We start from the raw sequence: 20,357 nt of genomic DNA, 5'->3' as shown, positions 1-20,357 counted from the left end.
ACTCAACAAGAACTCACTGGGTAGCAGTTGAACACATCCCACCCAAGGCTAGATAGCCTGAGCTTCATACCTATGATATTCATAGTTCTCTTACTAGTGTCTGGAGCAAAGAATCAAATTCAACAGTCGAACAAGGTAAGGGGGCTTCAGGGATGAGTGTCCTTTGGGATTTTTGAATATTGAATACTTAACTTGAAAAGGCAATAGAATGTGCCACTTTCAGCTCATCACTCCCTAATCCAGCTTGAGTGATCTAATGTATCTAAGGGCAGCCTGGAGGAAAATGGGGTATCTTTCGCTAGCCTCCCCTCAGCATCCTTCTCTCCTGTCTGCCCAGGGCAGGTTCCACATGGAACCTACCTCTTCTTTCCAGGGTCTCTCACCCAGCTCTCAGGCCAGTAAGAGCAATGACAATGATCCTCTCAGAGGCAGCTGAGTTTGAAGTAGAAAAATCCAATCAAAAAATAACTGCCACCATGAATTCTAAACTGAAAAATATTCCGAGGTAGGCTTCTGATAACAGAGCATTGTCTATCACAGTAAATCTTCTACAGATGATAAGGATGAACTGTGGACGAAATCTTACAATTATCTGAAGCCAGTGATGAGTAACTGAAGGCAGGCAGAAATTAGAGTGGAATCGACCCTGAGAAGAAGAGAACAGCAGTAGGAGGGACTTGTAAACACAAGGCCTTTGAAAAACATTACTTCAGAGGCCAAGACACACACACACACACACACACACACACACACACACACACACACACACACAAAGAGAGAATGAGAATGAGAATGAGTGAATGTGCTTTTATCTGTTGGGAACAGATACCTATAATGGTCAATCTGAACCTGGGAGCCAGGAAGTCAATCCACTTCTCCCAAGCAGGTTGCAAGCATCCAATCACTTGAGTCATCACTGCTGCCTCCCAGGGTCTGCATTAGAGGAAACTGAACCCAGCAGCAGAGCTATAACGGACCCTGGTACCCCAATTAGCGATGTGGGCACCAAACAGCCACTCCTTAAGTCTTTTCACCAGGGGGGAGCTCCCAGATTTGTGTAATGTGGTATAGCTGGCGCTCAAATACAAGCTGCATCTTATTGGCTTGACAGGTCAAAGAAAGGAGTTTAGATTACCAGAGCAAATGGAAAGCTAGCAGAAATGTCTTGGGAAAGAGAGAATCTCACAGGGGGTGGGGGAGGATGTGTTGGGGCACCACTGAGGGCACATCTGACAGGAAAGGAATGACTTCTAGGGGCTTCCATGGACTGAACCATTGCACTAGCAGGTAGGAGATGGAACTGAGTCTGGGTACTTTACGGGCGGAGAAAACCACCGGGCATGTCTGGGTCAGGCCAATGCATCCACTCACATGAGAGACCTGGGCTGGGAAGCAGCATAGTCCACCACCCATGAACATACATGAGAGCTAGGGCTGCAGAGCATGCCTGGCTGGGCTAGGTTGCAGTACCCACCCCCGGGGGTTGGGGAAGGGAGTAGGCCATGTCAGGCTGGGCCTCAAACTCCACCAGAATGTGAGAGAATTGGATCTGGGGGCACATTCTGTGGGCTTGCCTCTATGGGACTGCAGTACCCACAGGTTTAGCAAGAACAGGAGACGGTGATGGGCTGAGCCAGGCAGGGTTGCAGAATCACTGACACTCATGAGAGCCAGGGCTGGAAGGAGGCCAGGCAGGGTCAGGCTGCAGTGCCCAATGGCACATGCAAAAGCCAGTACTGAGGACAGACCATGCCAAGCAGGGCAGCAGCACCCACCAACATGCACAAGTCCTGGGGCTAGGAGCAGGCCTGGTAGGGGAAATTTGGGGATTTCCCTGCTAGGCTGCAGCTCCTGCTGATGAGCTCTAGAGCCAGAGCTAGAGGTAGGCCAGGCCAGACTGGACTGCAGCTCCTGCTGGCACATGTGTGTGCCAGGTCTGTTGGTGGGCTGGGTTGTGCCAATTCATAGCACACACTAGCATGAGTGAGAGTCAGGACAGGGTGAAGGTCAGGGCGGGTTGGGACACCACACCTGCCAGTTCACATAAGGGCTGGGGCTGGGCCAGTTGGGGCTAGGCGCTACACACACTGGCAAGAGTTGGGACTGGAAGCAGGCCTGGCAGAGACAGGCTGTAGCACCTGTTGGTGAATGTTGAGACTGGGCAGACCATGCCATACAAGGTTGCAGCACCTGCTAGCATGTGCAAGACCTGGGGCTGGGAGTGGGCCTGTGTAGGGGAACTTTAGGGACTCCCCTATTGGGTCACTGCTTCCACTGGAGCATGAGATCTGGGACTAGGGGTGGGCCAGGCTGGGCTAGGCAGCTGCACCTGCTGGCATGTCAGCAGATAGAGCTGGCTAGACTAGGCTGCAACACCCATTACTGAGTGTCAGAACTGGGTACAAGTCATGTCAGACTGAACCTCATTACTTCTTGGCAAACACAAGATCCAGGTCTGGAATAGAGCTGGTAGGGAAACTTTGGGTTCTCCTCTGCTCGACTGTACCTCCCACTGCTGAGCATGAGAACCAGGACTAGGGGTGGGCCAGGCCAGACAAGGCAAGGCAGCAGCATCTATCAGCATACATTATGGGCTGAGCTTGGGACTGGGTTGGGCTGAGCTAAGCACAGTTCCCATTAGTGAGCTGGATGGGATGCAGAATAGGCCAGGTTAGGTCACAGCTCATGCCGGCATATGCAAAGATTGGGCCTAGGAATGGTCCTGGTAGAGTTACTGAAAGTCAGCCTGACTAGGCCATGGCACCCGCTGGTGTGTGTGTGAAGGCCTAGCCTATGGTGGGCTGGGCTGGACCAGGCCACAATACCCACTGGTTTACATGAGAAATGGGGCTGGGGTTATAACTGAACAGCTGCATCCTTTGGTATGTGCGCTGGCTGGTGCAGGTGTTGGACCGAACCTGATCCTGCACTAGTTGGTACAGAGTCAAGTCTGAGGTCTCTCTAAGCAAGGTTTTTTTGGGGACTCCCCAATGGGATCAAACCCCTGCCACAGGGAAAATCACAAGATGTGTGGTCTGACTTTGGAGTGCCTGTATCAGGACTGTACCTCCTTAGTTGCTAATGCCTGTGCACTGGACAGCATGCCCATACGCACATGAGGGACATGATGGCCAGCTCACCATTCAAGCAACAGCCTTGGATCATTCTTCCCCACATCAGGGTCTCTAAGGCATGAACAAATGGCAATCCCTCATCCTGGGGTGTTGATGTGGTTTGACAGTAAGGAGTGCCTCTGCCAACCCCTTTCCTTCCTATGGACACAGGAGGAAAAAAAAAAGATAAAGAACGGCAATATTTTCCTGCCCTCCTTTCTCCACACCTTGACTCTTCCCACCTTCATCAGAGGCCCACAGGGGCATACATCCTTCTCAACTATGTAAACAATATTAAAAACAAAACTAAAATTTAATTACATTAAAAAAGAAACAAACATACAGATAAGTAAACACATGGAGAAACAAGGGTACAGAAAATGAGACAAAATATGGAAGACTGGCAAGTCTTGTAACTTTATGTTCGGTATTGCATAAGATGAAGTTTTCTAAGAATGATCAAAACAGGGGACAGGCAGGACTCCAGAATGGCAGTGTGAAGAGCTTGGTGAAAACAAACAAACAAAACAACTACAAAACACACACACACACACACACACACATACACACACACAAAAGCCTGACTCATTAAGAAGACACAGGTGTAACTCAGCAAACAGAGCCTTCAAGGCAGCTAGTGTAAGTACACTCAAATATTTAAAGAAAGCATGATTACCAGGGCTCATCAGAAATTATAGAAATAAACAAACTGGAAATACTGAGTTGAAAAGTACAATAATGAAATGAAATAAAAACATTAAACAGGAAGAGACCTGAGGTGTCAAAAATATGAAGCGATAAATGCAGTGTGAAACTAAAAATAGCTCTGTCAAATGACTCAGCTATCTCACTTCCGGGAAACTCAGCATATGAAAGTGCCCTGCACTCCCCTACCCATAGCAGCTCAATTCACTTTCACAACAGGAAAAAAAAAAGGAATCAACCTGGGTGTCTGCCAAATGACAGTTGGAAAAAGAAAATGTGGAACATACGTAATTATAAAATACTACTCAGCCACTAAAAACATGAAATCCTAACATTTGCAACAAAATGATTGCAAATGGAGATTATGCAAAGTGAAATAAGTCAGACCCAGAAAGACAAATATCACATTATCTCTTATTTGTGGAAGTTACTACATACAGTATAAAAGTCGTGTATGTCATATAATTTGGTAGTCAATCATAAACATTGCTTCATTGAATTATACTATGTAGATGACAGCATGCTTTTTTCTCCACATTGAGATCAATTTAATGAATCTTTCTGTGATGTTCATACCTGTGTCTTCAAGAAAAATAGTATAGATGTATACAACATATGCATTTCAAGTGAATGTGAAAAAATGTTTTCAAAAATTGTCATTTTTTAAATGTAAAAAAATTCACAGCAGCTTCATGCATACCTCTCCTCACTGAAATTGTCAAACATTTTATAATGTCTATGTTTTAATTCCCATAATTAAATTGATGCATATTTTACACAATGGCACTTTAATTCAGTTACTAGAAAAAGGGGGAGGAAATGATATTTAAAAATACTGTCTTCCACAGTTTCCTACAAAACTGATTTCATGGATACTCTATGAATAGCATCTCCACAGCCTATGATGTTAAGAACCAGCAGATTTGGAAACAGATCAGTATAGTTACAATTGGAAGGAAAAACAATGATGATGAGGAGGAGGTGTATGGCCTAGTAATAAAAACACAAGTTAGACTGCCTGGGCTTGACGCTCAGCTCTGGCTCCTGACTCCACTTTCCAATCAGCGCAGACCCTGCGGTCAGTGCAGTGTTGATGGCAGAGACTGGTTCCTCTCACCCATCAGGGAGACCTGGACTGCGTTCCTGGGTCCCAGCTTCAGCCCTGGCTTTTGAAGGCACTTGGGGGAGGAGGGAAGGGAGTGAACCAATGCAGAGCAGTGCACTGTTATTTTCACTTTTAAAAAACCATTATTTGAACAATAAACAGAACCCCAGAGAATTCTAGGACATAATTAGATATACCAATATTTAGAACAGGAGTCCAGAAGGAAGAGGAAAAAAAATGATAGGGAAAATATTTCAAGAAATAATGGCTGGAAATCTCTCACATTTGATGAAAACATATCCAATAAGCTTAAAAAAATCTCATGTAAAAGAAATGCAAAGAGATCTACTCCAGGACACATTTTGGTCAAAATATGAAGACAAAGGAACAAACCTTGAAAGCAGAGAGAAGATTTAGCCCATATGTGGGAATCTAAAATGAGCAACTAATTTCTCATCAGCAATGGTGGAGGCCGCATGGCAGTAGGATGACATTCTGCAGTGCCAAAAGAGAAAGCTGTCAGCCAAGAATCCCATACCTGGCAAAGCTGCCTTTCAAAATGAAGGGGAGCTAAAGACAGCTAAGACAAGCAAAAAGTTAAATGATATATCCCAGCAGCTCTGTCTTCACAATAACTACTAAATGAAACGCTTCAGGATGCAAGTGTTACCAGACAACAACCTGAACCCACACCTAAGAAGTCAAGCTTACATGAAGACAATTGTGTAGAATATTATAAGACCAGTAAGACTGGGCACTTCTTATTCTTTCCTTTAGCGATTAATCTGAAACACAACTGCAGAAAATATTCAATAATCGCTTCACTTGGGTTATACCAATACAGAAAAGTAATGTACCTGACAATTACAATGAAAAGGAGGATAGTAGAAATGAAAACTATTGGGCCTGGCGCAATAGTGTAGTGGTTAAGGTCCTCACCTTGCACACACAGGGATCCCATATGGTTGCTGGTTCTGGTCCCGGCGGCCCCACTTCCCATCCAGCTCCCTGCTTGTGGCCTGGAAAAGCGGTCGAGGACTGCCCAAAGCCTTGGGACCCTGCACCCACGTGGGAGATCTGGAGGAGCTCCTGGCTCCTGGCTTCGGATTGGCTCAGTTCCAGCCGTTGCAGTCACTTGTGGAGTGAACCATCAGACAGAGGATCTTCCTCTCTGTCTCACCTCCTCTCTGTATATCCGCCTTTCCAATAAAAATAAATAAATCTTAAAAAAGAAAAAGAAACCAAAACTACTGTGCCGTAAATTTTTAAAGCTTGTTTTCCTGATTATTCAACATTCCCACAGCCAGTCTCTGAAAATTTCCAGCCCAAGATAACTCAATGCATTAGTGTAAACAGGCCAGTTCTTACAACTTCTCCTTTTTGCTCTCCCCTTATTGACTATGACTGTGATATTCAAACGAACCAATACATTTCTCCCATGCTTTTTGCTTGTGAATCCATCCTGGGATAAACAAAAGCATTTGTCGAGTCTACCTTCTCTTATCTCCCCTTCACCCTTCTGGGCTGAGCCTTCTCCCAAGAAGTTCTTCCAATATGAGATCACTCATGGCATGGCCACTTTCTTTGACACCTATGAGCACAATAAACTATTCAATGCAATGTCCCTCAAGGTGCGATTTCTATGAACATGTTGGAATTATCCCTAAAGATCTCACAAAGGACCTTACTATTGCAGTTATAACATAGCTGCACTGTAATAAGTAAGTAACATTAGCTGATAACTTGACCCCCAGGGAAAAAGCAAGCCAAAAATACTGAATGAAGAAGGTTAATAGCACTTTCACAAATCTATGCTTTTGTTATTTTTCCCCTCACTTCTTTCACAGACAAAAATTACATCAAAGTATGTGTTGGATTTGCAACAAATACTGAAGTAATATATGGGACAACAGGAGATTAAATTCTGAATAAATAATCTTATAGCTCATAGGATTAAATTATCACAAATCTGAAGTTGATTCTGGTTCTGTTGGGAACTGTAAAATCAACCTCTGGCAAAAAAAAATGACTTGACAAAATTTAGATGCAAATCAATAAGGAACTAAAAAATATGGTAGGCACTATTGACATAAGACAAATGCAAATAGTAAGGGAATAATACAGGAACAAAGCACTTACTAAATAAACTGAAGGAAAAAATGTAAAATGGCATACATAAATCTAATAACATCAGCAATAAATTAAATATAAACAAGATCCAAGCATATACTCTCTATAAGAGACATACTTTGGTGTTACAAATATATATCAGTTAAAATTAAAGAATAAAAATATTAAATTTTCAAACAACCATAAAAAGTAATTATACCAACAGCAAACAAAACACACTATAAAATAAGAAATGCTATTCAAGATAAAGAGGGAAAATTTATAGTGATAAAATGGTCCACCCATCAGGAAAACACAAACATTATAAACATGTAAAGGAACTTCAAAAAGTTCATGAAAAAATGGAACTTTTTCATGATACACATTTTCCACAAAAAAACTTTTAAAACAGATATTTTATTTTTGAGGCTTGGTTTTAAAACAAAATAGAAACTGGTTCTAACATAGTAGATATACTAGACAAAGACATCAAAACAACTGGCTTACAGACACTCAAAAAACTAAAGATGCAGAGAAAGTAAAGAAAATTATATATGAACAAACCAAATATCAGGAAAGACATCCTTTTTTTTTTTCTTAAAAAAAAAAAAAAAGACAAAAAGGCTGGCATATTGGTGTAGCTAGTTAACCCTCCAGGTGCAGAGCTAGCATCCAATACAGGCATCTGTCAAGTCCTGGCTGTGCCACTTCCAGTCCAGCTATCTGCTTATGGCTAGGGAAAGCAGCAGAGGATGGCCTAAGACCTTGAGACCCTGCACACATGCTTCAGACTGGCTCAGCTTTGGTGATTGGTGACCATTGGTGGAGTGAACCAATGGATGGAAGATCTCTCTTTCTCTAACTCTGATTTTTGAGTAAAACTAAATACATTTTGAAAATGAAGATATGAGAATCAAGATGGCAGAATAAGGTAAGGACACGTTTAAATGGACGGAGAAACATTTAATCAAGATGAAGCAGAGAGGACACATTCCAGGAAATAGGAGAGGACAAAACAACAGCAGAGGGGTACCTGGAGACTGACAAACACAGGAAAGCAGCAGACACAACGGTGTGGTGTTGCAGTGACTGATAATCCAGTGGCATTCAGCTAACAGGTGATATGAACTCCACCAGCAGCTGGAACTCCACCAGCAACCAGGTGGGAAGGGACTTTCACTGGGAGCTTCAGAGGTGAACCCAGACAAAAAACTGCCCATCCTGCTGGTCTGTTTGATTTGACCAGGAGCAGAGACACAGCAGCAGATCCCAGACAGGCAGTGCGAGAACAGGGTGGATTTCACAGCCCAGTCAGCCCCCTAGAGCTGAATTGGGCACCATTTTGCGTAAGGAGGCAAAGGCAAGGGAAAGGACTGAGCATACACCGAGCTGGGAGGGAACTCATTTCTGGCTCAGTGAACTGCATCAACGTGGTATTCTACAGGTTCCACTCAAGACAGGTCTGGGTAGCCCTCAGACCTGATGGCCAGCAGATCAAGAACTCTAGTAGTGGTATGTCAGGTGCCATTTTGTACACTGTGGCAATAGTTTTGTGACTACAGGGGACGACAGTGAACTGTGCATGTGCTGATCTCGCGAGAACTCACTGAATTCAGTGGATTGCACTGGTCCCACAAGAAAATAATATCGACTGTGGCATCGTACGGGTCAAAATAGGTCCATGTGGCACCCAGACCTAACATCCAACAGGTTTCAACAAGATCAGCGCCACCAACAACCTAAGACACCTAACTAAGACACCGAGTGTCTCTCTAATCCTGGGACCTGCTCCAATTGGAAGTGGGATAAAGGTTGCAGAGACAATGGTGCAGCCTCAGCACAGTATCACAGGAGGTGGAGAGTGGTGAGCCAGGAGTTGGGGCTACGAAGACCGTGGTGGAAATCTAACATAAGAACTCAGATCTTGAACTTGCTGGAGGGAGTGGCGCAATTGGCTGCAAGCAAAGAGTTGTGTACCAACCGCAATAAGTAAAATCGAACTGTAGATCTGTGGGTGACACAGCTTAGAAACCTGCCCCAAGGAGAAGACTCTGCTAATCAGAAGTACAATGACTAAGAGCATTAGAAGAGACAAAGGCACAATGAATATTACTGAAAACTTCCCCTGCAAAGGAGCAAAACCCTATGCCAACCTCAGAGTTAACTAAGGAAGATATCAAGAAAATGGGGGACACAGAATTCAGAAAACTCATAATCTGATCCACAATGAGAAGCACATACAAGAGTTCAAAGAATTTAAGGAATATTTTACACAAGCAATAGCAGCAATAAAGCAAATCAAGGCTGATATATCAGAAATTAAGAACACAGTAGAGCAAATTAAAAGTTCAGTGGAGAGTTTCCAAAATAGAATGAAGCAAGCAGAAGAAAGAATCTTAGAATTGGAAGATATTTCCTGTCACCAGGGGGAAGCAAACAAAAAGCTGGAAGCAGAGCTGGATCAGGCCAAAAAAAGTATTCAGGAATTGAAAGACACTATTAAGAGACCAAATATAAGAGTTATGGGAGTCCCAGAAGGTGCAGAAAGAGAAGATGGGTTTAAAAATGTGTTTAATGAAATAATAAGGGAAAATTTCCCTAATCTAGAGAAAGAATTGGGAAACAAGATCCAGGAGGGGAACAGAACTCCCAACAGGCCTAATCAAAAGTGATCTTTACCAAGACACATGATCATCACGCTCTCTTCAACTGAAATAAGGAAAAGATCCTAAAATGTGCACGTGAAAAAAATCAATTGACATATAAAGGAATACCAATTAAACTCACAGGAGATCTCTCACAGGAAACGCCACCGTCAAGAAGAGAATGGAACGACATATTCCAGATCCTAAAAGAAAAAAATTGTTGTCCTAGGATAACATATCCAGCAAAGCTTTCTTTTGTCTTTGAAAATGAAATAAAACTCTTTCACAGTAAAGAAAAGTTAAAAGAATTTGCCTCTTCCAATCCTGCCCTACAAATGATACTTCAAGATGTTCTCTTGACAGAGAAGAGGAATAGCACCAAACGAAACCAAAGACAAATGGGAAGAACATCCCAGGAAAATGACAACAGAAGATTAAACCAATGAACAACCCATTCCTAAAATGCCAGGACCAAAGTACCACCCATACATATTAGCCCTGAATGTAAATGGCTTAAGCTCAATCAAACATCATAGATTAGCAGACTGGATTAAAAAACAAAATCCATCTATTTGTTGTCTACAAGAGACACATTTCACCAACAAAAATCAGCGGAAACTATATCACATGGGTTTTGATGTTTCCTGTTAGTTTCATCTCTTCAAAACACTTTCTTTTGATTAAATCATTCAATGACTCATAGATAATACAGGAGCATCATTTTCTGCAAGAAGGTTCTTGATTTTCATTTCTTCAGCTACACGTTAGTCACTTAGTAGTATATTATTTAAGTTCATGGTGTTGTTAATTTCTTTTTTCTTCCTGATGTTGATTTTGTTTTGTGGCTTTTAATTTAAGGGGATGTATAATAGCTGTGTAATGGAAAGTGTCATATCTAGTAACATGTTATTTAACTTCATGGCATTGTAAATTTCTATTTTTATTTCTATAATTGATTTTGTATTATGACTTTTCATTTGAGGGGAAGTACAGTAACTGTGAAATGAAGACTAACATATCCAGATGTGAGGATACAATGTAGGATGCATTTCTACGTCCAAAGATGGACGTACAATGAAACTGTTTACTAGATCTTAACAATAGGATTCTGGACTCTCTGCCACTGTCCATGCCCACAATGTTGGACTTATGACTGTGTATGAAGAACTATACTTTAGTAATGATATAGAGGAACTAGGTGGTTGGGGCGGAAATTGGGGCTGGGATAAGGGAAATACCAGGAGCCTATGGAACTGTATCATAAAATGATAACAATAATAAAATGTAAAATGTGAAAAAAGAAGATAAAATTGTTAAAGTGTAAAAGCATAATGACTGGAATGTAAAAGTCATTCACAGGATTCAGAGGCAGATTTGAGAGCAGGCAGAAGAATCAGAAAACTTGAATGCAAGACAAGGGAAAATATTGATTCTAAGAAACAGAAAAAACATACACATTGAAGAAAAATGGGCAAAACCATCAAGTGATCCAGAATATTCATTGTTGGAGATTTAGAAGGAATGTAGAGAATTGAGAAAATAATGGCTGAAAACTCTCAAACTTGATGAAATACATACATATAAATATCCAGGAGTCTCAATGAAATCCAAGAAGGATGAACTCAGATCTACAGTGAGACATTACCATCAAATCAAAGAGATTCCTGAAAGTAGGACGAGAGACATAATGAATGACATACAAGGGATGCTCAGTACAGTTATCATCAGAAACCTAGGAAAATTATTGGTTGACATATTCAAAGTGTGAAGAAGTAAGAATCCTGTATCTGGAGGAACTGTCCTCTAATGGAGAGTGAGAAATCAAACACTCCTAGATAAAGGTGAATAAGCTCATTATAACAGAACTGGTCTACAAGAAATACTCAAGAGGATGGCAGGTTGGAATGAAAAGACGTCAGGGGTTAACCTGAAGTCACTGGAAGCAAGAAGGTTTTCAATGCGAGGCTGGTGTTGTTGTTTGAGTTATGTTGCCACTTTTGACACTGGCATCCTGTATCATAGCATTGGTTTGAGTCCCAGCTACTCTGCTTCTTCTTTTTCTTTCTTTTTTTTTTTTTTTAAGACTTTCTTAAGGTATGAGGAGTCCCAGAGGCCCACTAATCTTTTCTAACAGATTTATTGATTTTACTTGAAAGTCACAATAACTGAGAGAAAGGGACACAAACAACAACAGAGATTTTTCATCCACTGGTTTACTCTCCAGATGGTCACTTCAGCCAGAGCTGGGCCAACCTGAAGCTGGGAGCCGGGAGCTTTTTCCAGGTCTCCCACATAGTGCAGGGGTGCAAGGTCTTGGCTCATCCTCCACTGCTTTCCCTGGCCTTTGGCTGGGTACAGGATCAGAGATGTAGTACCCTAAGCTAGAAATAGTGCCCAGGGAAATGCTGGTGCCGCAGGCAGATTGTCAGCAGGGTAAGCCATCATGCTGTATTCTATTTCTGATTCAGCTGCCTGTTAATGGCTCTGAGAAGGCAACAAAAGAAATCCCAAGTACTTTGTCCCTTGTCACCCTTCTAGGAGACCAGGATGAAGGTACACATTCCACACTGTGACATTTAGGTGTCATTCCCACCTCTAGATTTTGACTCCAAATTCTTGTCAGTGCATACACTGGGAAGCATCAATGATGGCCCAAGTTATTGGGTTTCTATCACCAATATGAGAGATCTGGATGGCATTTCCAGCTGTGCAGTCCCAGTCCAGTGCCAGCTGTCACATGCATCGGTAAAACAAACTGGCAAAAGTGATCTCTCGCCATCTGTTTCTCACTCTGTGTTGTTTCTCTGCCTCTCAAACAAGTACATATATAAGAATCGAGATGTATTAGTCTCTTAAATCACGTGTGTGCACGTGTGGGTAGAACTATAGTTACAAATTGTTGTTCCAATAATACTAGATTTTACAATTCCCATGTATTTGGTTTTTAATTTTATAAGATGTGTTTATTGTTTACTTGAAAGACTGAGAGAGATGTCATCAACTGGCTCATTTCCCAAATGTCCACAATTGCCGGGAGTAGGCTGAGCCAAAACAACACCATCTAGAGGACAGGAACCCAATCACCTGGGTCATCCATCATCTGCTGCCTGTTGGGCACACTTGCAGAAAGCTGGATGAGAAGCATGAAGCAACTAGGACTAAAATCAGGCACTCCGATATGGAATGCAGCATTCATGAGCAGCAGCTTAACCCAATGAACAACAATCACCCCACTTTTTGTTTTAAAAGATTTATTTATTTTTATTACAAAGTTAGATATACAGAGAGGAGGAGAAACAGAGAGGAAGATCTTCTGTCCAATGATTCACTCCCCAACTGAGCCGCAATAGCCGGTGCTGTGCCGATCCGGAGCCAGGAGCCAGGAACTTCCTCCAGGTCTCCCACACGGGTGCAGGATCCCAAAGCATTGGGCAGTCCTCGACTGCTTTCCCAGGCCACAAACAGGGTGCTGGATGGGAAGTGGAGCTGCCGGGATTAGAACCGGCACCCATATGGGATCCCGGGGCGTTCAAGGCAAGGACTTTAGCCGCTAGGCCACGCCACCGGACCCACCCCACTTTTTTTAACCTATACTCTAAAACTAGTATTTAACTTCTGTTTCTGACTTCACATTTGCTTTCAGTATTTAAGAAACTAATGCATCTTCAAAGTATCTATATTTTGTATACGAAAAGCATAAAGATAATTTTGTAATATGGGTAACTGAAAGAAAATGAGGCAAGAAATGTAAAGGAGTCTAGTTTTGTGTTTATGGAAGGTAAAATAGTATATAACGTTGGGATAGCAAAAATAATTTCCATGGTAACAAAGAAAATAACTATACAGTATGCACAAAGGCAGTGGGAAAGGAACTTAAATGTTTCACTACAAGAAAAGCAGCTAAATACATACACAAGGACAGTAATGTATAAAATTTAAAAGATACAAAAATGTTACAAAGACCACAGGAGACCAGTATTAAAATGATAGCAGTCGGTCCCTCCTTATCAATCAGTTATGAAATTTCTGCCATACATTATAGCATGGATGAACCTTTAGGACATTACACTAATTGAAACAGATCAGTTACATAAGACAAGTAGTGAGTGATGTCACCTACGTGAAATAGAGTATTCAAAGATCACAGAGACACAAAGCGCACTTGTGGCTTCTGGGGCCAGAGGAAGAAGGTTTTGTGGGTGAGATTTTTTTCACGTGTATAACATTCCCATTTTATAAGAGCAAAAGTGTTTTGGAGATGGGCAAGTGTGTTGATGACTACACCACAATCTAAACACAGATACCACTGAATTGAGCTTTTAAAAAAGACGAAGGTGATATCTTGTGTGTATACTCTGTCCTGTTTTTTTTTAAGAAAAAAAGTGACACAGAAATTTCTGCACAAGTATTCATAGCAGCAATGATCAATAATGATTGAAATCAGAAATAGCCCCAAAGCCCATCTATTCATGGATGGGCTACAGGTGTGTTCTCTACATACACTAGAATGTAACAATGTAACAGTAAGAAGGACCTTGAAGTAGCGATACCTGTCACAAAATAAACAGATGCTGAATGCGTTATGCGGAATCAGGGAGCCGGTCATTAAAGATCACACACTGTATGATTCCATTTATATGAACCACCCTGAAGGGGCAAATCCGCAGACAGACGATGGGTTAATGACTGCCTATGGTTGGGAAGCTGAGTGCTTGCAAAGATAAGGAGGAGTGGGAGGCGAGTGCTAATGAGCATGAGATTTCTTTTTGGGGAGATGAAAGCATCTTAAAATTAGACTGTGCTTGTGGGTGCATGATTCTTAAAACCAAGGAACTTTATGCCATGTACATTATTTGTCAACAAAGCTTTTTGGGGGAAAAAATGGTACCAAGTAAGAAAAGACAAAGTGAAGACATTTTCAGAAAAAAAGACGACTACCTCCAAAGTGTTACAGCAAGAAGAAGGATAATACGTGGGATGGAAGCTTGATGACATGGAAGGTCGGGCAGCAATGTACATGTAGGGGAGATCTAAATGTTGCCCACAACAGGAGGTGGGCTGGGTTGTGTGAGCACCTGTCAGAAGTGCTCCCCATCCATAGCCCACCCACTCTGCAGGTGCCTCACCTCAGTCCCAGCAACCCCCACCCACCTTTCCACATTCAATTTCCATTCTTCCCCAGAATACCCATCTGCCCCTTTGGGATGAGTTAGGATCCTGTATATCACGCTGCAGGAGCCACTGCACCTGTTTTCACAGAGTTTGCCCATATTTGTGAATGGGGACTTCACAGAGTTTATGGAAAATGGGTGTAAGAAAGAAAGAAAGAAATCCATGAACAGTTGTTACAAACTATACATCTTCATGAGCTTTCTGTACATAGGCTTGAGTGGCAGACCCCTGCCTGTTGACATTCCCCATACATTGAACCAATCTTTCCTTTTCCTGAGGAAAAAGATGAGAACACATGATCACCACTGTTCTCCAATGAGTCATGCCAGGATCAGCCTGGATTTTTTTTTTTTTAAAGAAAAATCAGCTTCATATTACTGAAGCAAATAGAGTGGAATGCTCACAGGGTTCCTGTTTACTTCTAGTGCCAGTGCGCTGTGTGACTGGGTTGTTATCCTCAGGAGCAGGGGGGCTAGGCGGTTGGGCCTAGCACAGAAAAGCAGCACCATCCACATGGGACCTCATCACAGCCTCATCACTTCACCTTGGAGGTAACAGATGAAGGACCTGGTGTTCCCTGCAGCTCATCTGTCAGGAAGGACAGGGAGGGACGAGCACAGACCTACGTTGAAATACAGCAGAAGACGAAGCCCAGCCATCTCATAAACAGAGGCTGACCCTGGAGATTCTGCACATGCTCAGTGACAGAGCTCTTTACAGAGTGAGAAGACAGCAGAGGACCTCTCTAACTGGTCAGCTCTGAAGTTTGCTCGTGTCCTGAGACTGCTGTTCATCTTGTTTCAGAAACAAAACTTTGGCCTTGAGAAGTGAGCCCAGGAAACACAGGCCCACCCGGCGTGGCCACATGGGGATGCTCATTATGTGTGGTTAAGCAGATGAATGAACTAATAAGAGATGAGAGTCACTTGTGGGGAACACTTGCTAGATGCAAGAATCACTTCCTGTGAGGAAGTCAGACACCATCAGCTCTTTCCATACAGTCCCCTAAGCCTCCTTGCTCTCCACTGTCTCGAACAGCCTGTGTTCTTCAGACTTTCTGTGCCATGTGGCCCAGCAGAGCTGACCATGAGATGCTGTGTGAGTCCCTTAGTTTGGGAGTAAGAGTCAGAATCCACAGGGGAGGGCCCTATTCAGAGAGTAGGTTTCCTTCATAAAATCGAATTTATCCACAAACTTTTCAAAGTACCTTCATGTACAGCTCTGAGTTCACCTAGGCAGACTAAGCCCATTCCAACACACCTGACTACAATTCACTTCTTAATCAAGTAGGATGGCTTGGCCAAGACCAACCTGTTCGAACTTGGCTAGAGTTGAAATGTTTTCTTATCAGATTTGAAAAACATTAGTTTAGACACTTTTTGGTTAGTAGAGCAAATAAAAAACAACCATTAGAAATTTTACAAAAAACATTATTACGGTGTTAAAAAGATACATCAACATCAGAACTTTAAACTTTATAGCCTTATTTTTGAAACTATTTGCATCATTCTTGGAGGAAGATGATATAAATGCGTTAGTTCTTACGCTGGGAAGCATGTGGAAATGATGCCATCTAGCTTGGAAGCTTTCAGTCTGAGTTGCCCCGAGTGATGACTGTTATACACACATACACACAACTGACAGGTCACATAGAGCAGTTTCACAAGAGCTACCTTATTTTTAACTTTATGAGTTTACTGCAGGAATACAGTCGCTCTTTTTTGTTATATAACAAAAATAATGTCTAACATATAGAGAATGCTACCTATTCAATTGACATTTCTGCACCATGGTAGATACAAAGCTCTGTTTGAAAAAGAAATCCGGGGTTCAAGAACTATTCATAAGAAGACATAACTACAACTTTATCTTGGCCCACTCAAAATATGCAGCATTAAACAGTGGGGTTGAAGAACTATTAGTAGAAAGATGTTTATGGAACAGTAACCATGAAGAAGCTCCCACTCATGGGGCTTTACCCAAGACCAGGCCCTATGCTCACAAGGAATCCTTTAGTTGTTGGGTTACTATCCCTACATGGCAAAAGAAAGCAGGGAGATGGGGGAATGGATGGATTGTCTGCCCCAAGCTTTGAGAGCCTGTACTCCCTGCCAAGATGTGTGTGTGTGTGTGTGTGTGTGTGTGTGCGCGCGCGCACTCGCACATGTGCGTGTTGGTGGGGTCCCCTGCAAAGATGCAACATGGATGTCCCAGAGTGTCCACACAGCTCAGGTGATATACAGATAGGACAATAACCTGGATTGACAGAGATGCCATACTGCAAGTTCTCCATTTGGGGTAACAAAACACACAAGTCAAGGAATTAACTCTACTGTCCTCTGTGCCACTTGTGCATGGAATCAAAATGTGCTGAGAGCCAAACTCCTCCCAGGGCTATGGCAGGCGGCTGTGAACAAGCCTTTTGTGCAGAGCTTTAGGCACAGAAATAATTCTAAGGTCCTTTGGCATGGAACTCTGCTGCCGCTCGGGTGTATCAGCTGTGCCTGCTGGCTCCAAGCAACAATTAAGAGTGAAGAGCTGTCTACCTGCTCTCCTCCTCTCACCTTTCATTTTCCTCTGTGTGTGAGAGACGGGGGATGGGGAGAAGAGAGATCATAAAGAAATAAAGAAACAAAATCATTACTTTGCTCCAGAACTCACACAAGTCAAAGAGGTACAATCCAGTCATGAGTCAAGGAGGTGCTAAACATGACAGAGCACTAAGTAGATCCTGGAGATCTATCCTTAGCCTCCCACGATGGGGGGCACCCATGACCTGCTGGTGACAGTCCGGCCTCCCCACCCCCGTTCTTCCCCCCTCCCCTGACCTCCCTGCTCGCTGGGGCGCACCTGGGGTCAGGCCTGACGCACTGGTAAAAGGCAGCCATCTTCCTGAAAGTGACGGGAACCTCAGGCTCCTTCATCCTCCTGCAGAAACTGGCAGCGGGGAGACAAGTCGGTTTCTTGTCCTTCTGCGAATGACCTTTGGCTCTTGGGAAACCTCTGGGTGCTGATCAGGAGCCTCGGCCCTATCTCCACCAGCAGACCTGCTGGGTGTGGTGGCACCCATGGGCCACCAAGCAGCAAGGCTCCCGCTGGCCGGCCTGCCAGCCGAGAGCAGCTTGGCAGGCACCCAGCAGCAGCGAAGGTGTCTGAGCTCTCTGAGTACTTCCTTCTTTCACCCCGGTCCCAAGGGCTTGGCTCCTCAGGGAGTGGGTCTGCAGCCGTCACCTGCCTCCCTGTGATTGGAGGTGCTGCTGAATTGCTGAGAATGAAAAACAACATGCTCCGGCTTTGTTTTATGGCACTCACCACGGAAGCAGGCAAAGGGCAATGTGAGGATGAGGCTGCCGTCCCCACCCAGAGAGGGCAGATCCGGGAAAGTAAGATCCAGAGCCGCAAGGACCTGTAGCAGGTTTCAAGCCAGACACACCTGAGTCCAGGGCTCCCCTTTATCATTCCAACCACCCCTGATGCGCTTTGCTACCTGCCAAGCCAGTGGCTAGGTCGGGGGCATGCGTGTCTCCCTACACACTTTATCTCTAGCTGTAGCTTGCTTTTTTATTTTTTCTTAAAGGTCCATCCTTTAAGGTTAGATGGCACCCTGAATGTTTTCTGAATGGCTTTCCTGGGACCTGCCAAAGGCTCATTTTACTCAGGGACCTGTGTACCCCATTCATTGTGCCACTGATAGGATTTCCACCCTTCCCACTGAAGCTCACACCTGGCAGGTGTACAGGCCACGCCCACCTAAGATAAACCACCCAGACAGCCTGCCTGGCCAGGCTCCTTGCCCTCTCCATGTGACAAAGCCACCTGCTCTGGTGACTTCCTCTCTGATTACCTGCTGTTGCCACTTCAAAATAATAGACTCCTAAACCAGCATTGTGATTCTGACTCAAGTTCCTTCCAAGTCTAAAGCCTGCTAACCGGCCATAGCGTCAGCAGTTTCCAGGCAATGTCTGGAGCGTTGATGGTAACTTGAGGCAACCAAGCGGTGTGACTGTGTTACAAAAACCCTGGAGTAGGCAAGGGGCTAGGGCAACTTTTGAAGATGCTTCCAAAAGAGTCTTCATCTTGCTCTTCTGTTTTGCAAAATGCAATTGTGTTGAGAGTTCTAGTGTAGTGGTTTACAATGTAAAGGAGAAAGTAACAAACACATTTGACGGTAACAAAAGAAAGCAGATTTCAGAGAACTGGTGCAACACCACCACCGAATGAAAATCTGCAGGAAGACACCCCTGCTAACAGGTCAGCCTTCTCCCAAAGAGACAAACAGGCTGGCAGGGAGTCCCTGTCTCCTGGGAGGTAGTCCCGTGGCCTGTGCAGCAAGCAACGATTGTTGAAGGGACAGGGATGGGATAGGTGTTTCTAAAGACTAAGCCTACTAAATATTAATGCAAGTGATGGGAGTGAGAGCTGAAACTGCTATGGCAATAAATATAGTTATTGTGATCTCAAAGGCTGGCCTGTCTTTGCAATTTTTTTGGAGCACAGAAAATGTAATTGTTTTTGCTGCTTTTATAATTTTTAGCTAGAGGAATTAAGGATGCTTCTATTAAGGAAATATGCTTTTAATTATTGTTTTATTGTTTATGAGGTTGTATAGCCTATAGTTGTAGAGGGTTTTAACATTTGAAACTTCTGTCTTGGATTTTACGTTTTTTCCCTTGTAACCTATTTTCCCATTAAATAATGGGTAAATTGTAGAAATAGAAATGTGGTAGGAATGTACTACTGAATAGCAGGTAATCGCATGTGCCTTGGCCTTGGTGCCCTGGCTGTCACTCCGTGCTACTATTGAAGAACAAATAATGGCTTACTTTGAAAAATAAGAATACAGTATTTTGCAGAATTATCTTTAGGGGGACCTGCTTAGCCCTGAAGTGCAGATGGAATGACCAAATGTTTGTACATGCCCCCTTAGTCTTGAAGTAAAAATAGAACAATTGGTTGTTTGTGTAGAAGCTTGTGAGGTGTCTGAGCAAATAAAAAGGACAGTTTTTTCTTGAGCTGTTGTCATGTTGTCAGAGCACACCAAGAGACAGTGTCTGTGTCTTTCTTTATCGCCGACTCCACGCACCCTTCCTGAGCTCCAAACTCGGCTGGAGCTGGACTCCGGCATTTACCCTGCTCAGAGTCAGCCAAACAGGGCTTGAGCCCACCTCTGCCAGTGCTACCCCCAGGCATGTGGCCTATTCTCTTTTTGGCAGCCTCATCAATGCTTTGTCCTAGGGGTGACCAAGTACCTAGGATGGTACCCAGTGTGGTGCCAGTGTCCCAACAAGATACCATTCTAGATTGACACCAGAACTGCCAAGGGATGCGGTGTTCCATCCTGTGGTCATACTGCTGAATGCCCAGAGTGAGAAGATAATTGCAAAGCCAGGCAAGCAAGTTGCAATGCAGGCACACTCAGCCCACACTTGTGTGCACACACACCATACAAGCATGTCACACACATTAATGCCCTCTCACTGCCTCCTGCACTTTCTGCTCCAGCTCTCC

At 43.5% G+C, this 20,357-nt stretch overlaps 1 protein-coding gene across 1 annotated transcript in view; it reads right to left on the bottom strand.

The window, feature by feature from the left end:
- The window catches only part of CRACDL (CRACD like), a 66,574-nt gene extending 48,551 nt beyond the window's left edge, over positions 1-18,023 (bottom strand). The window contains exon 1 of the mRNA XM_004594257.3: positions 17,700-18,023. Within this exon, the coding sequence (XP_004594314.2) occupies positions 17,700-17,773 (74 nt within the window). The 5' untranslated portion in view covers positions 17,774-18,023. The remainder of the gene's footprint in view (positions 1-17,699) is intronic.
- Between the last annotated feature and the right edge of the window lie 2,334 nt (positions 18,024-20,357).

Source organism: Ochotona princeps, chromosome 8 (assembly GCF_030435755.1).
Source record: "Ochotona princeps isolate mOchPri1 chromosome 8, mOchPri1.hap1, whole genome shotgun sequence".
Classification (NCBI taxonomy): domain Eukaryota; kingdom Metazoa; phylum Chordata; class Mammalia; order Lagomorpha; family Ochotonidae; genus Ochotona; species Ochotona princeps.
Note: the sequence above shows the minus strand (reverse complement) of the source record. Positions and strands in the feature narration are given on the sequence as shown.